The 27898-nt window shown below is 43.9% G+C and overlaps 1 protein-coding gene across 3 annotated transcripts in view; it reads left to right on the top strand.

Moving 5' to 3' along the window:
* prune (prune exopolyphosphatase) overlaps positions 1–16957 on the top strand; it is a 57569-nt gene extending 40612 nt beyond the window's left edge. Inside the window, exons 4-9 of one of the 3 annotated variants that reach the window (XR_009654765.1) lie at positions 998–1182; positions 2843–3001; positions 3177–3271; positions 11674–11832; positions 16014–16609; positions 16721–16957. Coding sequence is in view for 2 of the 3 variants with exons in the window: in XM_060922376.1 (XP_060778359.1) it covers positions 998–1182; positions 2843–3001; positions 3177–3271; positions 11674–11832; positions 16014–16403 (988 nt within the window). In the remaining variant the exon portion in view is untranslated. Of the gene's footprint in view, positions 1–997; positions 1183–2012; positions 2076–2842; positions 3002–3176; positions 3272–11673; positions 11833–16013 lie in introns of those variants that run through there. The other 2 variants (XM_060922376.1, XM_060922377.1) reach the window with 2 other exon arrangements.
* The last annotated feature ends 10941 nt before the right edge of the window (positions 16958–27898 follow it).

The following is a 27898-nucleotide window of genomic DNA, read 5'->3' on the forward strand; positions in this document are numbered from 1 at the left end:
TCTGTCTGAGGACCCTCCAGATCTACTCCTTTACCTCATAAACACCATTAACAAAAGGCTTGACTAAACAGATATGTTTTCAGCCTGGACGTAAAAGCTGAGACTGTGTCCAATTCCCGAACACTACTTGGAAGGCTGTTCCATAACTGTGGGGGTTTGTAAGCACTGTGCTCACTTCAGGTTACTCAAAAGCTGCAGATTAATTTTCTGTAAAAGCAACTCTTGTACTGTTTTTGACTGTAATGCACTCGTCCATACACATAGATCTGGGATGATGATGTCGTTTCTGTAGTAACAAATAGGGACTACTTCTTATAGTAGATGCCTCAGATAAACAGGTTAAAAACCATGTAATTGTTGATATGGTGAAGGTTTTTGAGATGGTGAGGAGATGTTTAGCATTTGTGCAATGAGTCAGAGGTGAATTTGTAACTTGGAAGTTTTCAGACACGGCAGAGTCTTCAGGACAAGGAAGACTCTGCTGTGTCTGAAAACAAAAAGATGGAGCCACTGTTTATAGCGGTTAAGTGATAACAAGTGATAACAAGAACTTATCACTTGTGATAACAAGTGATAAGAACTAATTTGTGTCTCAGATATTCTACATCAAGTGGAACTATAAGCAAAAGTATGATTTGTCTTTCTTTAATTAATAAAGTAATTTTATTCTGGAAATTGCTGTGGTATAAGAGGAATAAAACTCTTTGGGATGTGATGTCAGGGTGGTAGTGGCTACAACGGGCCGTGTTCTGATACGAAAATGATCAATAATAAGGGTGGCCATTATTGATAATTTTCATACCGGATGCACTGTTGTTTTGGCATGACAGTAAGGCTTTTTAATTTGTTTGGCTGCCTGTAAATTTACAGTGTAATTTCAACGTGCACAAGTAAATCCATCATTGGCTACCTCAGCGATGGTATAATGCTGCTCTGAATCATGCTAGCATACGAGCTTGCAGTAGACCTATGTGTATATACAGTCTCCTTTGTGCAGGGCTGACAGGTCACTGGAAAATGCTGTGGTGGAAGTCATTGATCATCACCGTTTAGAAAGAACCCTGTCTCCCTCCTGTCCTGTCACCATAGAGACCGTGGGCTCCTGTGCCACCCTGGTTACAGAACGCATTGTCCAGAAGGCACCGGAGCTGCTGGACCAACAGGTGGCACAGCTCCTATATGGTAAGTGCACTTACTTAAAATGGCATATTTTTGCCAAAATGCATCAAACATAAATCAATAAAAACCAATCATAGATTGCTAAACAGTGCAGAGAATTTGGAAAAAAGATGGTTAAGACAGACAAGATGCTTCACTGACTATTTCAGTGCAAATAGCCAGATTGTTTGAGGCATGTGAGACTCAGTACAGTCATTAAACAATATGGCTGATTAGCAGGCACTATGGCAGCAATTTTCAACATGAATGCATGTCCTCACAGCACAATCTGCTGTTTACTTGGTCTGAAATCAACTGCGTGAGCTTAGAGTGCTTATCTCTGGCCCAGACAAGTAACCACCAAACAGCAGATTTAATCTTGTCATCTGCACTTCAAAGTTGCATATTTTGGGGGAAGACCCAATTTCATGAACCTTGAAAACCACAATTTACAACATTTTGTGCTCATGCTGTTGCATTAACCAGGTAATTGTGAATGTAAATATATTTTCCAAATAGTATTTATATTAAAGTGAATTTAATGTCCCTAAACCACACTTTTTTTTCCTTGTGCAAAGCAACAATTATTATGTTGGTTGACCATGCGTTGTCAAACCATAGCTGATCCAAAAGGCCATAAATTGATGGAAAATCAGTAAGATCAGCCAAGTTTCACGGAATCTGGCGAGACTGAACCAAAAAAATCCTGAAGGGGTGCGTGATGTCACACGTGTAATAATCCAGTTTTGTTCCTGTGCACAGCAGTGGTTAGACCAGTCTTGATCTGGAATCACGTTTTGGAGAGAATTCTGATAGTGATTGGGATTTTTATATGTCGGATGAAGGGGCAGAAGATTATCAAGGATATTCCGGAGTAAATGGTTCTATTTTAAAGATTGATAGATGTGCAGAACGTGGTAGGTACCTTTCATCACGTTTTCCTGAACAAAACTAAAAACAAATAAAGTCTTGCAATGTGAGAGCATTTAACACGTTTCAGTTAATAATTAATGATTGCACGCGCACATTTTTCTTCCTGATAAAGTTGCTGATAATCCTGCATCGTGTGTGTGAGTGAGATAATGGGGGAATCGACGAACTGTCCAAATGTCAGATCAAATGCCATTTATTAAATAAGTGGGTTTCTTTTTGCTCCAATAATTCCCATGTGGTCGTTCTGATGATAGTGAACACTTGATGAATCAGATTTATTATTAGTAAGTGACATGAAATTTGCCTGCTTCATTTACACAAATCTCACCCACTGTCGCTTTAGATTAGTGTCATTTCTCGGAAATTCGTGAACTGAATGTCCTGTTGTATACGGATTTCAACATCCCAACACAACGCAGTGCTTTCCCATCATTATTTTTGTAAGATTCCAACAACAATATCCAATTTCAGCAAGCATAGAGTCAGATGAACCGAAGTGACCCAGATAACGCGTGATGTCATGTGAGATTAGCCCAGGGGCAAGGCTGCCTTTTTCCGGGATCTGGAAGCTGCAATTTAGCAATAGTTTTGTGCTTGATAATAAAATAATTTAATATTATTTTCCCCCCTGCTTTATTAATTCATTTTGGTTGTTACTAATGATAATATATTCATTTTAAAGCATTACAGTAAGGCATTACATGCACTTGAACTGCATTAAATAACTTGCACGTTTGCTGTCTCTCGTCAGGCACAATCATCACTGACTGCGTTAATATGGCACCTGAGGCTGGAAAAGTCACACCCAAAGACAGTCAGTATGTCATCCTTCTAGAGAGCCGCTTCCCGAAACTCCCTCCTCGGAGCATCCTCTTTCAGTCTCTACAGAATGCTAAGTTTGATGTGTCAGGTATGTGGACAATCATGAAATAAGTTTAAATGACAAAATCAGGAACCAATATTTAGAAGTAAAATGTGCATCTTCCAAATTTCATGTTGTGAAAGGATTGAATTAAAATCAAAATTGCCTTTTGTACAGTGTCTGTTGAAATAAGAAATATAAATATTTCTGTCATGTGGATCAGGACTTACCACAGAACAAATGTTGTTAAAAGACATGAAGATTGCATCAGGAGGAGAGCTGAGACTGGCTGTCAGTGTTATCTACATGACACTTGAGGTAAGTCATTTCACTCTGATTTTCTGCCATTGCTTTTTTAATTCATCTGCACTGAATGCCAAAGAATGTGTATAGCACATTTTATTCTATCCACATTCACTGGATATGAGCAAATGCGTGGTCTGATTGGCAACTCTACTCCTAGGCTATCAGCTCCTATACCGTGAGTAGAGAAAAATAAAATGGCGGCGCGTGTTGCTGAACCAACTGAGGACGAAATAAAAACACTACTTGAAAACACAACCCCCCAAATTATCAAGTATTTAAAAGAAACAGAAATGGCTAAAAGAATATGGCCCCCCACCACCACCACATCTCCTGTTCCATACTCCAGCCCAGTTGGTGGTGGTAATGCACCTTTTAAGTTGGTTTGTGGTTTACCAACCACTAGAAAACTCAAAAAAAAAAAAAAAAAAAGCAACAAAATATGGAATAAAAGTACCTGATGATAAGAACATTGTTTATTTTTCAAGAATTATCATCATAGCATTTTTCACAAATTGATAGTCATTTCACTAATTTGTTTGCATTCTAAGCGGAAATTATTTTCTTTGACTTTTTTTTTTTAAACAAAGTTTTTAATTTATTGAATTTGCAAAAAATAAAAATGCTCCGTTTCTCAAAATCCAGTGAATGTGGATATAATGACAGTTATTCCACTCAATCTTGTCATACATGTCTTATAGCCAGCGAAGCACGTAGCGCTATCAGCTCATGTACGACTTGATTTTGTGGAATAACTGTTAAATAGCTCTAGCCGTTCTCCTTATGAGAGATTGTACACTTGTGAGAATAGGTTAGTGAAATGTAGAGAAAATAACACCCACCTTAAAGTAACAGATATTTACTGACCTCTAAAACGAGGGTTATGTATATAACCGCGGTTCTATGAGTTTCGGATGACCGCCAGAGGCGGTGCTTTCAGCACATGGATATCCATCACACGAACGTGCAGGTCGAGTAATAGTAACAACAAAGTCACGTGTGACCTGGGTGACGTCACCCCGTGACCCCGGCATAAAAGACCGGTAAACCCAGGAAGTGACCTCTTGGCAAATCTTCTCGTGTACACTCCGAGTGACTGCCAAGCTCTGGCGGTCATCCGAAACTCATAGAACCGCGGTTATATACATAACCCTCGTTCTATTTCGTTTCTCCTGACCGCCAGAGGCGGTGCTTTCAGCACATGGATGACTAATACCAACCAGGTCATGAGGAGTGCCTACCCGTACTCAGTGCTGCTGCGACGGGCCTGGAATGACAGCCATCGCCACAGGATTATGTGGGACGACATTAAGACGGTAAAACCTGGTGAAGGTGCAGCTGGAAGCCCAGGAGGCTGCGCTGCATATGTCTGAAAGGGGCACACCCTTCAGTGATGCCCATGAGGCCACCACGCCCCGTGCAGAGTGCGCCCTGACAGCCGGAGGAATCGGGGAGCCACTGTGCCTGTAGGCATGTAATATGGCCTTGACTATCCACTTGGATAGCCTCTGCTTAGAGAGCGCCAGACCCCTCCTCGGCCCTGTGTGGCACAGAAACAGGGCGTCACTCCTACAGAAGCCCTCTGTATGGGACACGTACACCCTGAGGGCGCGAACTGGGCACAAAAGTTCCGACCTCTCACCATGGCCCGCCTCGAACGCCGCAAGGCTAAGGGGCTGGTTGACGAAGGTAGCAGAGAGGGTCTTCGGGAGGAAAGAGGGGTTAGGCCACAGAGTGACCCCACTGTCGCCGGAGTGCCACTGCAGGCACTCCCCACTGACTGACAGCGCGTGTAATTCCCCGACGTGCCTCGTCGATGTAATGGCCAGAAGAAAAGCAGTCTTCAGGGAGAGCCATGAAATGTCTGCCGTGAGCAGGGGCTCAAACGGTGCGCCGCAGAGAGCCTGCAGCACCAAGTGAAGATCCCATGTGGGTACCCGGCTCCGTCGGGGGGGTCTCAACCGGAGAGCACCCTTCAAAAAACGTGCCACCAAGGGGTGGGACCCCACGGTCCTTCCCCCAACTCTGGCATGCTGAGCAGAGATGGCAGCTGCATAGACCTTGATGGTGGCAGGAGTAAGACCCTTATCAAACAGAGACTGGAGGAACAGTAGAATGGTCAGCAGGGGGCAGCATGTAGGCTCCTCCCCCCGAGTTAAGCACCAGTTGGAGAAAAGCCTCCATCTGTTGGCGTAGAGGGCATTGGTGGAGGGTGCCCGAGAGCTTGCAATGGTGTTGACCACTGCCGGCTCACAAAGACCTAGCAGGGGGTCCGGCCCTTCAGCGGCCACACCCAGAGCTGCAGACGGGCTGGATCCGGGTGCCAGATCTGCCCTCCCAGCTGTGATAGCAGGTCCGTCCTCACTGGCAGGCACCAGGGGTCGCCGTTCAGAAGTTGCAGCAACTTGGGAAACCACACTCGGCCCGGCCACCGAGGGGCGACAAGCAGCAGCCCGTGGTGGTCCATCGCAACCCTGTGTAGGGTTGGCACAATCAGCGGCAGAGGGGGGAAGGCATACAGCAGTTGCCTCGGCCAAGCATGCGCCAGCGCATCCTGGCCCAGGGAGCTGGGGCCGTGGAGGCTGAACCACAGAGGGTAGTGTGTCGACTCCTGGCAGGCAAAGAGGTCCACCTCTGCCCTGCCAAAACGTTCCCAGATGGCGAGAACCACCGCTGGGTTGAGTCTCCATTCCCCGGGATCGGGGTCCTGGCGGGACAGCAGATCCGCTGCCCTGTTGGCGGTGCCTGGCAAGTACATGGCACGCAGGCTCAAGAGATGTCGATGGGCCCACCGCAGAAGTTGGCCGGCCACTTCCAAGCACTGGAGGGACTTGGTGCCTCCCTGGTGGTTGATGTAGTACACTACCGTAGCGTTGTCCGTCCGCACCAGAACGTGTCTGCCGGCCAGGCCTGGGAGGAAGTGCTGTAGGCCGAGGAACACAGCCCGTAGCTCCAGCACGTTGATGTGCTGCTGTCGCTGCCCTGGACTCCAGTGGCCTCTGACGGTCCGGCATTGCCAGACTGCACCCCAGCCTCCCAGGGAAGCATCCGTGGTGATGACCTCCCTCCGGGAGGGGATAGCCGCCAGCGGAACACCCCGCAGAAGGTAAGCCCTCCTCCTCCATGGACGGAGGAGCCTGAAAAAAGTATCCGTCGCCTTCACGAGCCTGTGCCCGTGCAGCACCGGGTGGAGGTGGAGATCGTTGAGCCACCTCTGAAGCGGGCGTAAGTCCAGGAGTCCCAGCGGGACCAGAGAGGAGGCTGCCGTAAGCATGCCCAGCAGGCGCTGAAAGGTCTTCAGAGCGAGTGACCTGCCCCGTCCGAAGCGGCCAAGCAGCAGGCGGATGTTGTGGATCCTGGTCTGGGAGGGGGTTGCCATCAACGACCTCGAGTCCAGGTGCATGCCCAAGAAAGTCGTCTCCTGGCTGGGCACCAGCGAGCTCTTCTTGTAATTCACCCTGAGCCCCAGCTCTGCGACATGTGAGAGCACAGTCGCGATGTCGGTGTGGGCCTGAGCTGCTGACCGTGAACAGACGAGCCAGTCGTCCAGGTAAGGCAGGACATGCAAACCCCTTGCCTGAAGTGGTGCCAATGCCGCTGCCACACACCTGGTGAACACACGGGGTGCCAGCGATATCCCAAAGGGCAGAACATTGAACTCGAAAGCCTGGCCCTCGAAGGCAAACCGCAGGAACTGCCTGTGGTGTGGCGCAATGGGAACATGGAAGTAGGCGTCTTTCAGGTCGATGGTGGCAAACCAGTCGCCCGCCTGGATGTGGTGTAAGACATCCACTGTACGCAGCATGCGGAATCTCATGGTCTTCAAGTGGGAGTTGAGGGACCTCAGGTCGAGGATCGGGCGGATACCGCCGTCCTTCTTCGGAACCAGAAAATACCTGGAGTAGAACCCACCTTGCTGTCTCTGCCTGTCGACGGGAGAGATTGCTCCTTTCTCCAGGAGGGTGGAGATTTCCGGCCGGAGGACGAGGGACTTCCCCGGATGGCTCACGGTGGTGTGTTTGACCCCATGAAAACGCGGCGGTCGGCGGCAGAACTGGATGCGGTAACCCTCGGTGAGGGTCACCAGCACCCAGGGGTCTGGGGTCAATGCTTTCCAGCTTTGGAGCTGTTCGCTGGAAAAGCGGCCGACCGCTGGCGCGCTGATGTCAGCGCCGTCCAGAGCGCCCCCGTCGGTCACCATGGGGGCGACGAGGAGCGGACTGGGTGTAGGGGGCGGCACCGCGGGTCCGGGAGGTGGTGGGGCGACGAAAGTCGTCATCCCGTCTGGTCTCCTGGCGGGTGCGTGGCCGAGACAGAGTCGGTGTGGGCCCCCTGGAGGACTGGGCAGTATTGCCATGGCGGTGGACCTGGCGGAGGCCAGCGAACTGCTGCCGCGCCTGGATGACCTGGGCACTCCGGTCCAGGGCTTGCTGAGCGGCCTCGCCAAACAGCTCCCCGGGGACAACAGGGAGAGAGCGCAGCACACGGCGGTCGGGCTCGGCCAGAGGGGACTGTGCCAGCCATATCTGCCGGCGGGCGAGGGTGAGATACGACATCAGCCGGCCCAGTCCCCGCGACGAGTAGGCAAAGGCCTGGAGAGCCGCGTCGCACAGCTCCCGTGATGCCGCGCTTGTCCCCTCCAGCGTCTGGGCGAGGGCCAGCAGCAGATGGGACATGGAATTGTCAATACGACCCATTCGTGCTGCCGTGTCGTATCCCCGCACGATGAGGTCGTCAGTCGCACGGCATTGGGTGCGGGGGCATCGGGCGTCAGGCCGCAGAGCCTCGTTGGGCGAAAGGACGAGGGCAGCCACGGAGGGCTCAATGTTGGGCATCTGCTGGAGGCCGTAGGTAGGGGCGTCCTGCATTGCTGCCAGGGCCCTGCAGTCACTAGGGAGGTGGGAAAGGCGTCTAGGGTCCGCCCAACACCTCTGTAACTCCTCGATGTATGGGGCCGAGGGCGGAACAGACAACGAGGAAGGCTGTGTGGAACTTCTGAAGAAAGCGCTCTGATGCTGGGCCACCGGGGGCGTGTCCAACCCCAGACGGGCCAATGCAGCCCTCAGCGTTGGCTGGATGGATGAGCGTCCGCCTTCCGACGCTGACGCGGTGCCATGGCTGGTGGCCTGGGAACCGGCCGGAGAGGTGGGGTCGTGACCAACAGACCCACCGCAGTCAAAGCTCTCCGACGCCCGGATCGACAGTTCATCCAGGCCGCGTGCATCAACGGCCGGTGACAGAAGCGGTGGTGATGGTGAATGGTCGGGCTGCCAGGCAGAAGGGGTGGCTGCGGGAACACTGCTGCCCTGTGGCGGAGGCTGGAGATTCGCCAGCAGGGCCTTCATCTCCTCTAGCTCGGTGGACATCACCTCCACCTTCCGAGCCAAATCGTCCGAGCGCTTCTTTTTCGCCTTAGAAGCGGAGACGCGTGGGGGAGCCCCACGGCGCTTGCTGGGCCCCGCTGCTGCAGCCGGCACCATGTCCTGTCCCCCCGAGGCTCGGGGGATGTCAGACGGAGGATCCAACCGAGCCAGCCTGGCGGTCCGCGCAGCCACACTCAGGCACATGCAGTCTGCGCAGGCCATGTCCGTCAGCCCCTGCTGCAGGTGATCAATACCCAGGCACGAGGGGCACTCGCGGTGGCCGTCCTCCGGCTCGAGGGGGGCCCGGCAGTTGGCGCAGCGAGAGAGTAGGTCCATGACACCTGGCTGGCAGAAGGGAACTTAAAAAATAGGGCGAGAACACCCCAAGTAAGTATCCCAAAATAAACAATCAGGCGGCAATGAAAAACGACCGGGCGAACACACCCGTGGTCGGGAATATTAACAAGGATAGGCGCCATGCGCCACAGTGGCGAGAAACACCGCTTTAATTTAAATGAATGAAAACCGCTTACCTAAGCGACAACAAGCCGGCCTCCAGCGGCGAGAACACCGCCTCGGAGGGCTAGTCAGCTAACTCCACCGAGCGAGAGCACTCAGCTTAACGGAGTAACAAACAATACGAATACGACACACAAGACAGCCGGCCCGTGAGCAGGCCGGAGACAAGGCTACACAAAATAAGGCGGTTGATAATATTAACAAGGATAGGCGCCGTGCGCCACAGAACTGATAACAGCGGCGAGAAACACCGCTTTAATTTAAATGAATGAAAACCGCTTACCTGAACGAAAGCAAGCCGGCCTCCAGCGGCGAGAACACCGCCTCGGAGAGCTAATCAGCTAACTCCACCGAGCGAGAGCACTCAGCTTAACGGAGTAACAAACAATACGAATACGACACACAAGACAGCCGGCCCGTGAGCAGGCCGGAGACAAGGCTACACAAAATAAGGCGGTTGATAATATTAACAAGGATAGGCGCCGTGCGCCACAGAACTGATAACAGCGGCGAGAAACGCCGCTTTAATTTAAATGAATGAAAACTGCTTACCTGAACGAAAACAAGCCGGCCTCCAGCGGCGAGGACACGCCTCGGAGAGCTAATCAGCTAACTCCACCGAGCGAGAGCGCTCAGCTTAACGGAGTAACAAATCAACGAATATAGCGACAAGAGAAAAGAATTGGTGGACTTAACGCAGTTTCTTGGAGGATGCGTAAGCACAGCCCCAACCCTACGGGTAACGAAACTAACACGCATTTTGTCCAAATTCCAACTCGCAACCTGCAAACGCGAGAAGATGCAAGAGGTCACTTCCTGGGTTTACCGGTCTTTTATGCCGGGGTCACGGGGTGACGTCACCCAGGTCACACGTGACTTTGTTGTTACTATTACTCGACCTGCACGTTCGTGTGATGGATATCCATGTGCTGAAAGCACCGCCTCTGGCGGTCAGGAGAAACGAAATAGAACTTTGTGTTTTAGAGGCTCACATCACATTTTGAACATTAATGCAAAAATCCATAACTTCAAATTATTTACAAACTTCTCATACAACGTGCACTCAGTCGTGAGTAAATACATAGCTTTGAAATATAAACGTATCAATAAACTGTAATGTGTGTTTCACTGACAACTTGTAGGTGCATCTCAAAAAAAAAAATTAGAAAATCGTGGAAGAAGTCCAATATTTTCCATTAGTTATTTAAGCAAGTGAAAATGTAATATATTCTAGACTCCTTACATGTAAATTAAGTGTTTTCAAGCATTTTTCTATTTTAATTTTGATAATTATGGCCTACAGTGCAAAAAAACAATCTCAAAATATTTCATTTCAAGTTTGAGTAAATTTACTATTTAATATTTAAACAGTATAAATACCATGTATCTCTCAGTTGAGCACACACAACCACAATCATGGGGAAGACTGCTGACTTGACAGTTGTCCAGAAGGTCATCATTGACACCTTCCATAAGGAGGCTAAGCCACAGAAGGTCATTCCTGAAAAGACTGGCTGGAAAAGGTGCACAAGCAACAGGGATGACCATAGCGTTGAGAGGATTGCCAAGAAAAGTTGACTCAAGAACTTGGGAGAGCTTCACAAGGAGCAGACTGAGGCTGGTGTCAGTGCACCAAGAGCCACCACGCACAGACGTCTTCAGGAAAGGGGCAACAACTGTCACATTCCTAATGTCAAGCCCTTCCTGAACCAAGAGACAATGTCAGAAGTGTCTTACCTGGGCTAAGGAGAGAAAGAACTGGACTGTTGCTCAGTGGTCCAAAGTCCTCTTTTCAGATGAAAGTAAATTTTGCATTTCATTTGGAAATCAAGGTCCTAGAGTCTGGAGGAAGAGTGGAGAGGCACAAAATCCAAGGTGTTTGAAGTCCAGTGTGAAGTTTCCATAGTCCTTGATGATTTGGGGTGCCATGTCATCTGCTGGTGTTGGCCCACTGTGTTTTATCAAGTCCAAAGTCAACACAGCCGTTGACTTTTCCTGCAGGACGTAGCACCTGCCCACAGTGCCAAAACTACTACCAAATGGTTTGCTGACCATGATGCTACTGTGCTTGATTGGCCAGCCAACTCACCTGACCTGAACCCCATAGAGAATCCCTGGGGTATTGTCAAGAGGAAGATGAGAAACATCTAACCCAAAAATACAGATGAGCTGAAGGTTGCTATCAAAGCAACCTGGGCTTCAATAACACCTCAGCAGCACCACAGGCTGATAGGCTGATCGCCTCCATGCCACGCCGCATTGATGCAGTAATTTGTGGTAAAGGAGCCCCAACCAAGTACTGAGCGTATAAATGAGCATACTTTTCAGAAGTTGGAAGTTTCTGAATTGTAAATCTTGTTTGTTTTTTTTTAATTGATCTTAGGAAATATTCTAATATTTTGAGATACTGGATTTCTGATTTTCTTGAGCTGTAAGCCATAATCATCAAAATTTAAAACAAAAAAAGGCTTGAAGTATTTCACTTTACATGATACACTTGTATAATAGTATTGAAAAAATCCTTTGTGTATTTAGGCATTCCTACAACGAGAGTGCCTACAACAGGAGCTTTGTGAATTCTGCCATAAGTATAATTACAATCTGGTTGTGGCCATGACCATCTCTTTCATCGACAATAAGGAGCCTTTCAGGCAGATCGCTGTTTACAGCTCCAGCACACGCAACAGGGATGAGGTACCTCAGTGCTCATTCAGTTTCGACCACATAGCAGGACAGTGTTTACTATTTGTTTCCTCATGCATTATGTTTCTCATATGTATATTGGAAATATAAAAATACTGTTTTGGACTCTTTTTATCCATAAAAAAACTAATTTATTTGGCAGAATCCTTTTGTATTCTTTATTTTTGATGCGTGGATGTTAATTAGGGGCAGCACGGTGGTGTAGTGGTTAGCGCTGTCGCCTCACAGCAAGAAGGTCCGGGTTCGAGCCCCGCGGCCGGCGAGGGCCTTTCTGTGTGGAGTTTGCATGTTCTCCCCGTGTCCGCGTGGGTTTCCTCCGGGTGCTCCGGTTTCCCCCACAGTCCAAAGACATGCAGGTTAGGTTAACTGGTGACTCTAAATTGACTGTAGGTGTGAATGTGAGTGTGAATGGTTGTCTGTGTCTATGTGTCAGCCCTGTGATGACCTGGCGACTTGTCCAGGGTGTACCCCGCCTTTTGCCCGTAGTCAGCTGGGATAAGCTCCAGCTTGCCTGCGACCCTGTAGAACAGAATAAAGCGGCTAGAGATAATGAGATTAGATGTTAATTAGCTGTTCGATTTCATGTGATCAGTAATTTATTATTTATAGTATACTATACTGACCAACAAATTGGAATGCAACATGAAATTACGCACAGATCAATGAGGGCTTTATTCTTGCTTAGCTTCATTGTTATTAGCTCACCGGCTGTAGGGCAATGAGCTATTGCTGTCATGCGGCATCCATCCACAATTCACAAAAATCGCTACTCCCTGAGTTTTCAGTGGATTTTAATTCTGATTTTTTTTTTGTTTGGAAGATCAAATTGTTCTCATGAAGAGCAACTTGGCTAATTATAAACGAGTCTGTTTTCTCGTGGTACGGCTGTGTGAGTTACTGCATCGCTGGCGCTCTGGTTTTTTACAGCTGTAGCAGTACAGATGGATGATGCACACTAATGTTTTATTCTTGTATACTGACTTGCATCGTAGCCTGTGACTTAGTAGGTGTTATCATACAGTCTGCATTCATCAAACTTGATGTCATACCCAAATTTGTTAGATCCATGTGGCTTACAATAAACTTGTATGATTGCTGAAATCTCAGTCGGGAGACGCCATTAGTCAGTGAGAATGAATGAACCACCATGGTTTCTGAAGGACAGTTGCTTTTAATTTGAGCTGCAGTCTGCCAGAACACTAATTTAACCCTCTGCTGTTCATCTTCATGTATTACAAAATGTATTATAATAATGTATTTTTACTTTGATTCATTGTTCAGTAGCAGTATCTTGTTTATTTAGCTACCTTTCTGTTTTAAATATAATGTATTACAACCCAAAATCAGAAAAGGTTGGGATGGTAGGGAAAATGCAAATTTAAAAAAAAAAAAAAAAGAAAGCAGTGATTTTTCTAAATTTACTTGTACTTGTATTTCATTGCAGACAGTAGTGAACCCAACATATTTCATGTTTTGTCTGGTCAACTTCATTTGTTCATTCTATTCCTGCGTTTCAGGCATGTAACACAGTCCAAAAAAAAAAAAAAAGTTGGGACAGGGCAATTAGGGCTAGTAATGAGGTAAAAATAATGATGTGGTTTCAAACAGGTGATGCCAGCAGGTGATTGCAATCATGATTTGGTACAAAATCAGTATCCAGGAAAGGCCGAGTCTTTGAGGAGCAAAGATGGACCGAGGATCTCCAGTTTGTCAACAAATGCATGAGAAAATAATTGAAATGTTTAAAAACTATGTTCCTCAAAGAAAGATAGGAAGGAATTAGCATATTTCACCCTCTACGGTGCATGATATCATTAAAAGGTTTGAGGAATTTTAATGTGCAAAGAGCAAGGGCACAAGCCTAAGCTGAACAGCTTAGGATTCTCCGATCCCTCAGATGGTACTGCTTCAAGAACTATCATTCACAGGGGTGATAGCGTTCCGGCGCCGCGCCGGATTTCCGGCGTAAAGGGAATTCCCTTTACTGTCTATCTGCGCATCTCAGAATGACACAGGACAATGGGCGAACTAGATTTTTTTTTTTTTTTTCCCCAGCCACGGTACGCCGGAAATCCGGTGCGGCGCCGGAACGCTATCACCCCTGCATTCATCTACAGCTGATATAACCACATGGGCTCGATATTACTTTGGCAAACCTTTGTCAAGCGCTACAATATGGATTTACATCCACAAATGCCAGTTAAAACTTTACGTTAAATGTGTCAACTTCTCTGGGCTCGGAAGCATCTGGGATGGACCATCACACAGTGGAAACGTGTATTGTGGTCAGACGAACCAGTATTCCTGGTCTTTTTTGGAAGAAATGGACACCATGTCCTCCGGACCAAAGACGAAAAAGACCCAGACTGTTGCCAGCAATAAATCATGGTATAGGGTTGTGTCGATGCCCTTGGCAAAGGTAACTTACACTTCTGTGATGGAGCATTAATGCAGAAAAGTACACTGAGATTTTGGAGCAACATGTGCTGCTTTCAAGACGACATCTTTTCCAGGGATTTTTCAACAAGACAATGCAAAACCACATTCTGCACACAGTACAAAGGCATGGCTGGGAAAGAAGACGGTGCCTGTCCCCTCTGTCCCCAATAGAGAATGTGTGGTGAATTTTGAAATGAAAAATATGACAATGACGACTCCGTACTGTTGCACACCTTAAAGTGCCATTCCATCATTGGATGTATTCTTTGGCATAAAATACAATATATTTTATGACAACATGACTAGACAGAGAAATCTTTTAGCTTCAAAATGATATATCAAACATAATTTTTTGACAACGACAAGTATATTAATTTTGCGACCAAAGTCACCTACCCTTTTAATTTCCGCGTGGTAGTGAAACGTGATGTCATCGGCAGGTTCCCCTTCTTGTGTACCACGTCACGTGTGACGTGGCACAGATTATCAGCAATGGCGGATAGAACGCGATTGTCAGCTTCGGAAAAGAAGCGAAGGAAAATAGCAAGTGATGCCCAAAGGAGACGGTCGATGGTGAATATCGGCACAGCAATCGACAAGTGGAAATCACGTTCTATCCGCCATTGCTGATAATCTGTGCCACGTCACACGTGACGTGGTACACAAGAAGGGGAACCTGCCGATGACCTCACGTTTCACTACCGCGCGGAAATTAAAAGGGTAGGTGACTTTGGTCGCAAAATTAATATACTTGTCGTTGTCAAAAAATTGTTTGATATATCATTTTGAAGCTAAAAGATTTCTCTGTCTAGTCATGTTGTCATAAAATATATTGTATTTTATGCCAAAGAATACATCCAATGGTGGAATGGCACTTTAAGACCTTTTTGCAGGAAGAATGGGACAAAATAACACCTGAAACACTTCATCGCTTGGTGTCTTCAGCCCATAAACATCTTTTAAGTGTTGTGAGAAGGAATGACAACGTTTATAAAGTGGTAAATGCTTTACCGTCCCAACTTTTTTTTTTGAAATGTATTGCAAGAATCAAAATTGAAATAAGTGTTTCAAAATAAAAAAATTCATAAGGTAAAGAATACAATAATGTGCTGTTGTATTGTTTTGAGTGTAATACAGGTCAAAGTTTATTTACAAATCATTTTCAGTTTCAACATACCGTTCCAACTTTTTCTCATTTGGGGTTGTATTTGTGTGGCAGTCTGGGAAAACCCATCGGATGTCGCTGTGGGTGAACTCAGGCAAAAAAACACACACAAAAAAAAGGACCATAAATATATTTCTCCAAAATGGTGTGAGAAAATGTTTTATTTATTTTTATCTTGACTAGCTTATTTTCCTGCAAAGATCGTTTTGGGTAGGGGACAGTTTAACAAACACGATGCTGAAAACAGCTAGTCTACAAAAAGATGCATTCAACCTTACTGTCTCAGCAATAATTAATGCCATGCCCTGATCAAATTGTTGGATAGCTATGTGCCACAGTGAAAGACACACAAGCCTCAAGGTAGATGAAATGCATGCAAAAGAGGAACATATTTCAGATAATAAACCTAATCTCAAAAAAATTTGATCGTAAAAAATATTGGGGGGAGGGGTTTTCCCAGGCCACCATACATTTTATTCAAATAAATTTTGATCCATTCTTACTCCTCTCTAAGGACAGCATGTGCAGTTGAAAATGTTACTGATAGAACATTTGTCTTTTTCAATAGGTAATCAAAGCACTTGAAAAAGCCAAGAACCCCCATCTGAATCTCGGTCCCATGAGCAGTCCATATACAGACATAAAGGCCTATATTCAGGGCAACGCACTGGCCTCACGCAAAAAGGTGTTACCCATCATTTCAGACTTCCTTAAAGACAGGGAGAGGAAAATGGAACAACTGGAGGACCTGGAGCTAGAGGATGAGTGCGCACAAGAGCAGGGAGACTCTCAGCAATGCTGCGAGGACATGGTGATGGAAGAAGACTCTGGTGTCCCTCCGACACCCATGAACAGTCTGGTTGAAGGCTGTCCTTTGGACAATGGTCTTCCCAAAATCAATGCAGACATACTGGTGGAAAAAGTCAGCAGGATAGTCAGTGAGGAGGATGATGATTGACCATGATGGTACACTGGTGTTTTTTTTGTTTTTTTTTGGTTTAAATTGAACCTCATAGCCTCTGAAAGTCAGCCGTTGGAGAAAACTGTTTCTTCTTGTTCAAGTATGCACTGTGTATACAGTTATCACAGGGCACGAAACATGAAACCGCTCTTTCCTGACTGAGGTTCATTGGAAAAGCACACGTTCCTGGTGTCTTCTATATGGTACTTAGTTTCGCTGAGTTGACGTTTAACAGTTGGACATAATTATGATGGATAATTATTTATATTATACTGTTTCTGTAATGATGATTTTTTTTATTTGTATTATTTTAGTCCAGCTGCTCATGCCATGGGTTCTTCAGTACATTACACTCAGCAGCTTGAATAAGAAGCATTTCCTCAGGTCCTTTTGTCGTACAAATCTAAATCTGACAAGAGCATAAAGGTAGGAAGTAGTAATAGTTTCATTATGACTGGCATTTCATAATGTAAAGTGCATCTAATTGTCAGTGGTTTTTTATCTAAAGGCTGCCTACATGCACATACAGTACAGTGGTGCTTGAAAGTTTGTGAACCCTTTAGAATTTTCTATATTTCTGCATAAATATGACCAAGAATATCATCAGATTTTCACACAAGTCCTAAAAGTAGATGATAAAGAGAACCCAGTTAAACAAATGAGATAAAAATATTCTACTTGGTCATTTATTTATTGAGGAAAATGATCCAATATTACACATCTGTGAGTGGCAAAAGTATGTGAACCTTTGCTTTCAGTATCTGGTGTGACCCCCTTGTGCAGCAATAACTGCAACTAAACGTTTGCGGTAACTGTTGATCAGTCCTGCACACCGGCTTGGCGGAATTTTAGCCCGTTCCTCCGTACAGAACAGTTTCAACTCTGGGATGTTGGTGGGTTTCCTCACATGAACTGCTCGCTTCAGGTCCTTCCACAACATTTCGATTGGATTAAGGTCAAGACTTTGACTTGGCCATTCCAAAATATTAACTTTGTTCTTCTTTAACCATTCTTTGGTAGAACGACTTGTGTGCTTAGGGTCGTTGTCTTGCTGCATGAGCCACCTTCTCTTGAGATTCAGTTCATGGACAGATGTCCTGACATTTTCCTTTAGAATTCGCTGGTATAATTCAGAATTCATTGTTCCATCAATGATGGCAAGCCGTCCTGGCCCAGATGCAGCAAAACAGGCCCAAACCATGATACTACCACCACTATGTTTCACAGATGGGATAAGGTTCTTATGCTGGAATGCAGTGTTTTTCCTTTCTCCAAACATAACGCTTCTCATTTAAATCAAAAAGTTTTATTTTGGTCTCATCCGTCCACAAAACATTTTTCCAATAGCCATCTGGCTTGTTCACGTGATCTTTAGCAAACTGCAGACGAGCAGCAATGTTCTTTTTGGAGAGCAATGGCGTTCTCCTTGCAACCCTGCCATGCACACCATTGTTGTTCAGTGTTCTCCTGATGGTGGACTCATGAACATTTAAAATTAGCCAATGTGAGAGAGGCCTTCAGTTGCTTAGAAGTTACCCTGGGGTAGGGCTGCATACCTAAACGTAACATCAGGTACAAGTACCGGTACAGAGGTTTAGATACAGGTCCGGACCTGTACCTGAACAATTTGACAAATTAACATGTGTTGTTCTGAACTTCTTCAATAATGACAGAAACTTTAATAAACGGTTGACAACTTGTCGGTATCTTTATTCAAAGAAAACCGAACATAACTAGGTTTCCTACTTCAATCTCAGTCTCACACTTGGTTAACTTGGGACAAAAAGACATAAGTTGTCTCACAGCAAGAAGTGACTACACTAGAGTACTACAGAGTACAGACAACATATAGTTTAAACTTTCAAAGTACCTGAGAAGTTGTCTCACAACGAGAAGTGACTAGAGTACTACAGAGTTTAACTTATGCGGCAAAATTACACAAAGCAACAAAGGCCGCCAATGCCAGCAAAGGAAAAATGGCTGACCTGCTTTTGAGTCTTTTTGACCAATCAGAACGCTGGATCAGCCAAGCTCTCGCAAGGTCTCGTGAGACTGTGGCGAGAGGATCTCAAATCAAAGATGGCTCTGATTTCAAGTTTCAGCATGGCATTTTACGTCTTTTCCAGTGATAAGTTTTCATCTTTGTGGTAGGATTTACGCATCTTCAGTCGCAAAATAAGCATATACTTGGTGTAAATTTATATCGGTACAGTACCGGTACTTTATGATCCGGTATTTTGGACCTGTACCAAATCGATTTTCACGGTACAGTACCGGTACGCAGCCCTACCCTGGGGTCCTTTGTGACCTCGCCAACTATTACGGGCCTTGCTCTTGGAGTGATCTTTGTTGGTCGACCACTCCTGGGGAGGGTAACAATGGTCTTGAATTTCCTCCATTTGTACACAATCTAACTGTGGATTGGTGGAGTCCAAACTCTTTAGAGATGGTTTTGTAACCTTTTCCAGCCTGATGAGCATCAACAACACTTTTTCTGAGGTCCTCAGAAATCTCCTTTGTTCGTGCCATGATACACTTCCACAAACGTGTTGTGAAGATCAGACTTTGATAGATCCCTGTTCTTTAAATAAAACAGAGTGCCCACTCACACCTGATTGTCATCCCATTGATTGAAAACACCTGACTCTAATTTCACCTTCAAATTAACTGCTAATCCTAGAGGTTCACATACTTTTGCCACTCACAGATATGTAATATCGGATCATTTTCCTCAATACATAAATGACCAAGTATAATATTTTTTGTCTCATTTGTTTAACTGAGTTCTCTTTATCTACTTTTAGGACTTGTGTGAAAATCTGATGTTGTTTTAGGTCATATTTATGCAGAAATATAGAAAATTCTAAAGGGTTCACAAACTTTCAAGCACCACTGTACCTTCCTTCATAAAGAACTCCAATGGAATTCATTTAATTCTTTATTTCTTTTTTTAAAATTAATCTTTTCTTAATTTGTATTAATAATCCTATAGGGAAGTATTGGGTACATTTAAATGATGTTTAGTTTTAAAGAAACATCCTAGATTACCTTTCACTGTGTGGTAAGTTGGTTTATTTATTTGTTTTTGTTTTTTGGCTCCTGGTTAAAAATTTGGGTTTATAGAATGATGTGCTGGGTTTTTTTGTTTGTTTCTTTTTAAATGAGCTTAAAATCAGATTTCGTGTAGACCTGAGCTGTTAAGCATTATGCATGCACTTCTATTTCAGTGCATGAATGATGTCTATATTGCTTACTCAGATGCGTTGAACATCAATACTAGATTTTCTACATCCACAAGATGATATTAGAAAGGCACATAAAGCATTACAAATTTCAACTATGCCCTAGTTCAGGTCAAGTGTTAATCATTTAAATCTATATTATTCGACATTTTATCTATTTTAATTTTGCATCAGAAGCCAAGCGGTTTGATGCAGCTCAAACTGATTGCATGCAAACATAAGCTTATTTCATGAAAATTGCTTGCCGTCAGCTGCAAAAAGACATTTCTGCTTAAGACCAAAGAGTATTAGTGCAAGTTTCAGCTTGTTCAGTATAAATTTCTACATAGTTAATTTGTGCATAGCTTTTATTATCTTAATTTGTTTTTATACAATTATCAGTGTTAATGCAAATATTAGGTACGACATGCAGGGATGATATTTTGTTTGTTTGTGTTTTACTGTTTGAGAAGAAATATATTTCAGCGTGTTTTTATTGGTTCAAATCAACAGACAATTATTAATCAGTATTATTAGCATGCCAAGAGATTTATTTATTCTGGTATAATTAAAATCCAAATTAATTCGGCTGTTGATTGCAGAGAGTAGGTAAGAGAATTGGGTTTATGATGCATCTCAGGTGTTGTACTGGCAGCTTTTGGATAAACAACATTTTAATTTGGATGTTTCATATAAATTTTGAAGGATCGAACGTAAATGGCATGAAACATGTTGACATTGGTGAGTTTTGTTTTTGTCGTCGTAGAGGTGCAACTATCAACAGGATAAATGTAAATTCAATCACTGTGAATAATTCTGGGCTTTTTATAAAGGACTTGGAAGACATTTCAGTTAGGTGAACATCATGTTTTATACAATGCATATGGCAAACTGTGTGTGTGTGTGTGTGTGTGTGTGTGTGTGTGTGTGTGTGTGTACACTCTGTGAATATACTAGCAATCACTTTTATTAGGAACACCTGTGCATCTGTAGATTCTTGTCCGTTATCTAAGCAGCCAGTCATGTGGCAGCACCACAATGCATACAGTCATGCACATACTGGTCAAGAGCTTCAGTTAATGTTCACGTCCGAATGAAGAAAAAGTGTGATCTCTGTTACTTTGACTGTAGCAAGGTTTTTGGTGAGACAGATTTGTTTGAGTATTTTATAAATTGCTGATCTCCTGGAGATCTCACACACAACAGTCTCTAGAATTTACACAGAATGGTGGGGGTGGAACAAAAAACATTTCTGTGAATATTCTCAATCATCCAGGTCATAGTAAACTGTGGGTGGTAGAAATGGGCAACTGGACTTGCTTGAAGATTCTTGAAAACGTTTCACCTCTCGTCCAAAAGGCTTGAGGAGAACTGAGGAAGCCTTTTGGACGAGAGGTGAAACGTTTTCAAGAATCTTCAAGCAAGTCCAGTTGCCCATTTCTACCACCCACAACAAAAAACATTGAATGAGCAACAGTTCTGTGGGTGGAAACAGCGTTTTTGATGAGAGGTCAGAGGAAAGTGGCCAGATTGGTTCAAGCTGCCAGTAAGGATATAGTAACTCAAATATTCACTCTTTCCAAACACGGTGAGGAGAAAAGCATCTCAGCATGCACAGAACATCAAACCTTGAGGTGGATGAGCTACAGCAGCAGAAGACCACATTCCACTCCTGCCAGCCAAGAAGAGGAATCTGAGGCAGTCATGGGCACCCAAACTGGACAGTTGAAGATTAAAGGGGGAATCGCATGGTTTTCTTCTGGTCTGCAATTGTCCAATTCCAGTGAGTCTGTGCTCATGATGGACTCTGATTCTTGTTCAGGGTTGATAGGAGTAGAACCTGCTGGCTGTTGTAGCCTATCCACCTCAAGGTTCACTGTGTTGTCCTCAATACAGTTGTAAAGAGTACTCCCCCCCCCCCCCCCCCCCCCAAAAAAAAAAAAATCTGTCCCTCTGAGTTACATGAGTTACATCGCTCCTGTGGAGGGCGGCCCCATGTGGACAGTTGGGGGTTGCGCCTGGAGGACGCTCTGGACTCTTGCAGTGGTGCTTTTGTGACTTTAGGACTGCAGTTGACTTGCTGACTTTGGGACTCCGGTTGTCGTGAACGGTTTTGCGCTCGGGTTTCCGTCGGTGGGGGGTTTATAACATCAACGAAGCTGACTTTATGTTAGGATTGTTAATGTTATAGTCATGTTGTCTGTTGTTACCCAAATGAGGATGGGTTCCCTTTTGAGTCTGGTTCCTCTCGAGGTTTCTTCCTCATGCCGTCTGAGGGAGTTTTCCCTTGCCACCGTTGCCACGGCGTGCTCATTGGGGATAGATTAGGGATAAAATTAGCTCGTGTTTTAAGTCGTTCAAATTCTGTAAAGCTGCTTTGCGACAATGTTTATTGTTAAAAACGCAATACAAATAAACTTGACTTGACTTATTTGAGTTACTATGGACTTCCTGTATGCTCAGACCATTTTGGTCATTCTCCTCTGATCTATCTCATCACAAGTTGTTTCAATCTGCAGAGACTCTGCTCACAGGATGTTTTTTGTTTGTTGCACCATTCTGTGTAAACTCGAGACTGTTGGGTGTGAAATGAATGAGATTGTTGTGTCTGAAATACTCAAACCAGTTCATCTGGCACCAACAACCCCTGCCATGGTTAAAGTCACTGAGAGAATGAACATTAACTAAAGTTCCTGACCTGTATCTGCATGATTTTTTTTTTCCGTTGTGCTGCTGCTGCCATATGATTGGTTGTTTAGATAGCTGTGTGAAAAAGATCAAAAGAGATCTGACAATTTATGAGCAGAACTACACACGTTATATGGTTCACTTGAAGTGTATGTGGTTTCAACGAAGCTGGACAATCATACACCGGTGTGTTAATCTTTCATCTGCCTGTTAATTTTAAGGCCTTTCTTAATTCAGGTTTCTGCTGAAACTTTAAAGTTGTGTTGTCAGTGTAATGAATAAAATAATTGTTTTGGTGTTTGCAAATATGGTCTTCATTGCAATGGAACTCCAAGAGCTATGAATAGATGGTTTATGAGGGTTGACACGAGGCCAAGAGTAGAATTGGACTAAAATGGTCTGTGCATTAATATCCACTTAATATTAATGATTGAGTAGGGAAAATATGTTGTCAGTGGCATGACTGCACAATCTCCAGTGTTAATTCAACGATACAGGTGATGAGACTTGCTCATTTATCTGTCTCCACCTGGATAAGATCGATGGACTTGGACACATTTGAGATTAATCTTTGTACTTGGGTTTATGATCAAACTCCAAAGGACTGCTGTGTCCATCCTCCACTGGGGTGCACGTCAAAATAATCTGTAATGCTCATTTGAGCCACTTGCATAAAAGCTCATCCTTAGTACTACTTCTGTTTTCTTTCAAGTGCAAGACACATTTGGATTTTTAAATCTACTGTACAGGAAATAAGACACCTTGAATTTTTATGAGAACACAGTTCAGTAATACAAATATATAGTCACTGCCTAAAAGTGGAGCTCCTGTTGAGTGTATGAGCAAAATATTTGCGAGGGCACAAAATCAACCTGAATAGAATAATATTGTAGCATATGAACCATCAACTTGTGTAATGTAGTGTATTTCACGTCAATAAATTGCTGCAATGTCTTGTGACGGTGTTTTTCAATACAACTCCTCTTCCTGCACTTGCGTCCATCTGTTACCCTTACATGACAGAAACTATCAATTGTCCAACAAGCTAGTGGATTAATAAAACTGTTTTAACTAGTTTTATATGAAACGGTCATGAATATTTTCTGTAAAATGTGTTCATAAAGAAGCTCGTTATTTAAAAAAAAAAGTAAATTAAAAATAAGTGCTGGATAAAAACCCATCTATCTTATGTAAATAAATATGCAAATTTTGTTGTCTGGTGGTCAAGCGTTCCAGATGTTGCCTTGCACTTATGATCAGGTTCCCTGTGATGGTACATGTTTGTCATTCGTATGGATGTCGTATGGTCACAAAAATCAGGTCGACGCATTTCTCTTAAAGCTAAACGGCCTTTCAATTTCATAAAATCGGTGAAATTTAGTTCCCTCTGAAATTTGGTCATTGTGATATGTTTATGTAATATCTTCAAAAAAAAAAAAAAACACGGGCCATTCTGTGGCTGGGAAGTTCTTTAATTTGAGGGGATTCCCTAGCAAATGTGCATGAAATCGCTCACTTCACGTAGTCAAGCAGACAGAGGAAGTCCATGTGTGCATATGCAAGTTTACATTATTCTTTTGGGTTTTACAGCAGCTGGCATCCAGTGTTGCATTACTGCCATCTACAGGTTTACCTTTGATGGTGCACTGACAGTTACATTATTCTGTCACTAAACAAACAGCTGATCACACCGAGGTGCTCGCTGACCGCCGATATTTATTAGTTTGGTCCTGTGTTTCCTTTCCTTCGCAACATAACGTCTTTTCTCGCTTTCCGTTACTGTAGTTGGTCTTTCACGTTTCGTTCGCACACTCATGTCCTCCATTTTTCTCTCCTGTTTAAAATTTGTATCCCACAATGCCTTGCGCAAACAGGGAAAGCCCACCATGTGATGCATGATGTAGTATCGTGAATTGGGTCATGGTGAAGCAGGAAGAAAAAGCGGAGAATTTAGGGCCACGTGGCCCTAAATTCATTAATTGTTCTACTAAAAAAAACTAATAAAACTGGAAGTCTGTGACTCGAATTCTGTAGCTTTCGGTCCGCTAAACAAAAATAATTGGGTGTCAGGTAAAATTCTTTTCATGACCTAAACTTGAAAAATCTGAAAGGCAGTCTACCATTCCTTTACCTGCTACAGTATAAAAGTTATCCAATTTATTTTTGATAGTCAAAAACTTCTTCAACCAGGATAGGAGGAGAGAGCGCTGAAACATTCTTCCACATTGACACCAAATCTTAATTTTATCTTTTCTACCACTTCTTGATGGTACCAATGGCCTTTTATGTCAGGTCACTTGGGGGCGCTACTCTTCATGTAGCTATAAAAACTTGTATATTATGATGGACAGTAGTAAGACATAAGGCAATAATTGTCATATGCTATCGTAACTTGACTGAGAGACTTGATTTCATCAATATAGTGCCTAAGTGCTTGGACCCCTTAATGTGTGCTTGCAGCTGTATTTTTATAAATGGATACATTTTTTTTTTTATGTTTTGCTATCAGCATGTTAGTTATGTTTTCATTATGTTTACAAAGGTTACTTTTATTCGTTTCTTGGCACGCTGTGAAAATATGTAAAGAACAAATGCAGATACGGAAAAGAAACACCCCAAAAGCCGAACTTGTGCACAAACACCGTGGTTATAGAAGTTGGCTAGTTGGACAACACTTAAAACCTGCCTTTGAACCTACTACTTCTGGTGTGAGTCAGGAACATTTAGTGCCCTTTTTACAGTCTAAACTGCAGTAGTGGAAACACACTAAGGTGGGGTTTACATTAGACCGTATCAGCGGATCATCAGATCAACGTTTTTAAAACGATTAACATGCACACAGCAACACCAATACACGATTCGCCTGCACACAGCAACGCCAATACACGGATACGCTCGGCTCCGCAGGCATCCTGCGCTCTAAATCACTCCACCCTGAACAGCGAGTGCCCTCTGGAGGGTGCGCACTCCGGCCTTGCGCAGCTCACAGAGCGCGCGAGTGAAGTGCACGAGCAGTGATTCGGGACTGAGCTGCTGTGTGTGTGATCCCAGCGCATATCACTTACCACTTGCAAGTGGAAGGATGGCAAGCCTAAAGACAATCATAACTACACAATGGGCAGTATTTGCATCAGTATTTGCAGTATTTTCATACTTTTATACTCTTTAATGAAAGGTGATACAAGGCGGAAGTCCGCGCCGTTTTTCAGCAGTCGCGTCACATGACCAACGCCAGCGAATCAGGAAGGTGGATGTCACAGTGACGTTGTTCAATGACGACGCCAGCTAGAGCTCAGCACAGCGTATCCGCGTATTCTCAATGTTTACACAGCACCGGAGCTGACACGATCTGGATTGAATACGTGGACCCTGGCGGATTCCCGTTTCCCGGCGTTTCCAGGTGTTTTAATGTAAACGGACAGTGCATCCGCGAAGAAAACGAGACAGATACAGTCTAATGTAAACTTGGCCTAAATAAGGGCAGGGTGAGTGTGTGACTAGTTGTGAGTCAGTAATGACTCAATAGTGAGAAATGGGTGAAAGGGGATGGACAGAAAAGTGAGTACTGAGCAGCCAGTGAAATCTAAGTAAATGACCCTTTCATCCCCACACATGAGATGCATATCAATTTTTATCATGGCTGTATCAGACTAAATTTATTCATTTAATAAAAATACAGTGGTGCTTGAAAGTTTGTGAACCCTTTAGAATTTTCTAGATTTCTGCATAAATATGACCTAAAACAACATCGGATTTTCATACAAGTCCTGAAAGTAGATAAAGAGAACCCAGTTAAACAAATGAGACAGAAATATTATACTTGGTCATTTATTTATTGAGGAAATTGATCCAATATTACATATCTGTGAGTGGCAAAAGTATGTGAACCTTTGCTTTCAGTATCTGGTGTGACCCCCTTGTGCAGCAATAACTGCAACTAAATGTTTCCGGTAACTGTTGATCAGTCCTGCACACCGGCTTGGAGGAATTTTAGCTCATTCCTCCATACAGAACAGCTTCAACTCTGGGATGTTGGTGGGTTTCCTCACATGAACTGCTCACTTCAGGTCCTTCCACAACATTTCCATTGGATTAAGGTCAGGACTTTGACTTGGCCATTCCAAAACATTAACTTTATTCTTCTTTAACCATTCTTTGGTAGAACGACTTGTGTGCTTAGGGTCGTTGTCTTGCTGCATGACCCACCTTCTCTTGAGATTCAGTTCATGGACAGATGTCCTGACATTTTCCTTTAGAATTCGCTGGTATAATTCAGAATTCATTGTTCCATCAATGATGGCAAGCCGTCCTGGCCCAGATGCAGCAAAACAGGCCCAAACCATGATACTACCACCACCATGTTTCACAGATGGGATAAGGTTCTTATGCTGGAATGCAGGGTTTTCCTTTCTCCAAACATAACGCTTCTCATTTAAACCAAAAAGTTCTATTTTGGTCTCATCCGTCCACAAAACATTTTTCCAATAGCCTTCTGGCTTGTCCACGTGATCTTTAGCAAACTGCAGACGAGCAGCAATGTTGTTTTTGGAGAGCAGTGGCTTTCTCCTTGCAACCCTGCCATGCACACCATTGTTGTTCAGTGTTCTCCTGATGGTGGACTCATGAACATGAACATTAGCCAATGTGAGAGAGGCTTTCAGTTGCTTAGAGCCTGGGGAGGGTAACAATTACCAAGTTGTTACGCTGGGGAGAGTAACAATGGTCTTGATTTTCCTCCATTTGTACACAATCTGTCTGACTGTGGATTGGTGGAGTCCAAACTCTTTAGAGATGGTTTTGTAACCTTTTCCAGCCTGATGAGCATCAACAACGCTTTTTCTGAGGTCCTCAGAAATCTCCTTTGTTCGTGCCACTTCCACAAACATGTGTTGTGAAGATCAGACTTTGATAGATCCCTGTTCTTTAAATAAAACAGGGTGCCCACTCACACCTGATTGTCATCCCATTGATTGAAAACACCTGACTCTAATTTCACCTTCAAATTAACTGCTAATCCTAGAGGTTCACATACTTTTGCCACTGAAATATGTAATATTGGCTCATTTTCCTCAATAAATAAATGATCAAGTATATTTTTGTCTCGTTTGTTTAACTGGGTTCTCTTTACTTTTAGGATTTGTGTGAAAATCTGATGTTTTAGGTTATATATTTATGCAGAAATATAGAAAATTCTAAAGGGTTCACAAACTTTCAAGCACCACTGTACATGTCTTATTTGTACTTATTTGGACAATTAAATATTTGCTGACTTGTCTTCAACTCTTTCAAGATCATGCTAGCTATAGTCAGACTATTTTTTTAAAAAATATTATCGTTATTATACATATGGCATTTTCAATTCACTGCGACAGTTTACTGCAGGCGCCACCACTGAACAAAAATGCTTTTGCGCATGTGCAGTGGAAAACTCTCATTGAATATTTGCATCAGCACCGATGTGTGACGTTATATTGTCTTGACAACCATGCAATATCGTAAACCATATTCAGCACTCGTTCTCCATGGGGTAGAGTGACGTAATACACGTAGGATAAGCGATACGCTAACACTATTGCATGCTAT

The sequence above is a fragment of the Neoarius graeffei genome, chromosome 5 (assembly GCF_027579695.1).
Source record: "Neoarius graeffei isolate fNeoGra1 chromosome 5, fNeoGra1.pri, whole genome shotgun sequence".
Taxonomy (NCBI): Eukaryota; Metazoa; Chordata; class Actinopteri; order Siluriformes; family Ariidae; genus Neoarius; species Neoarius graeffei.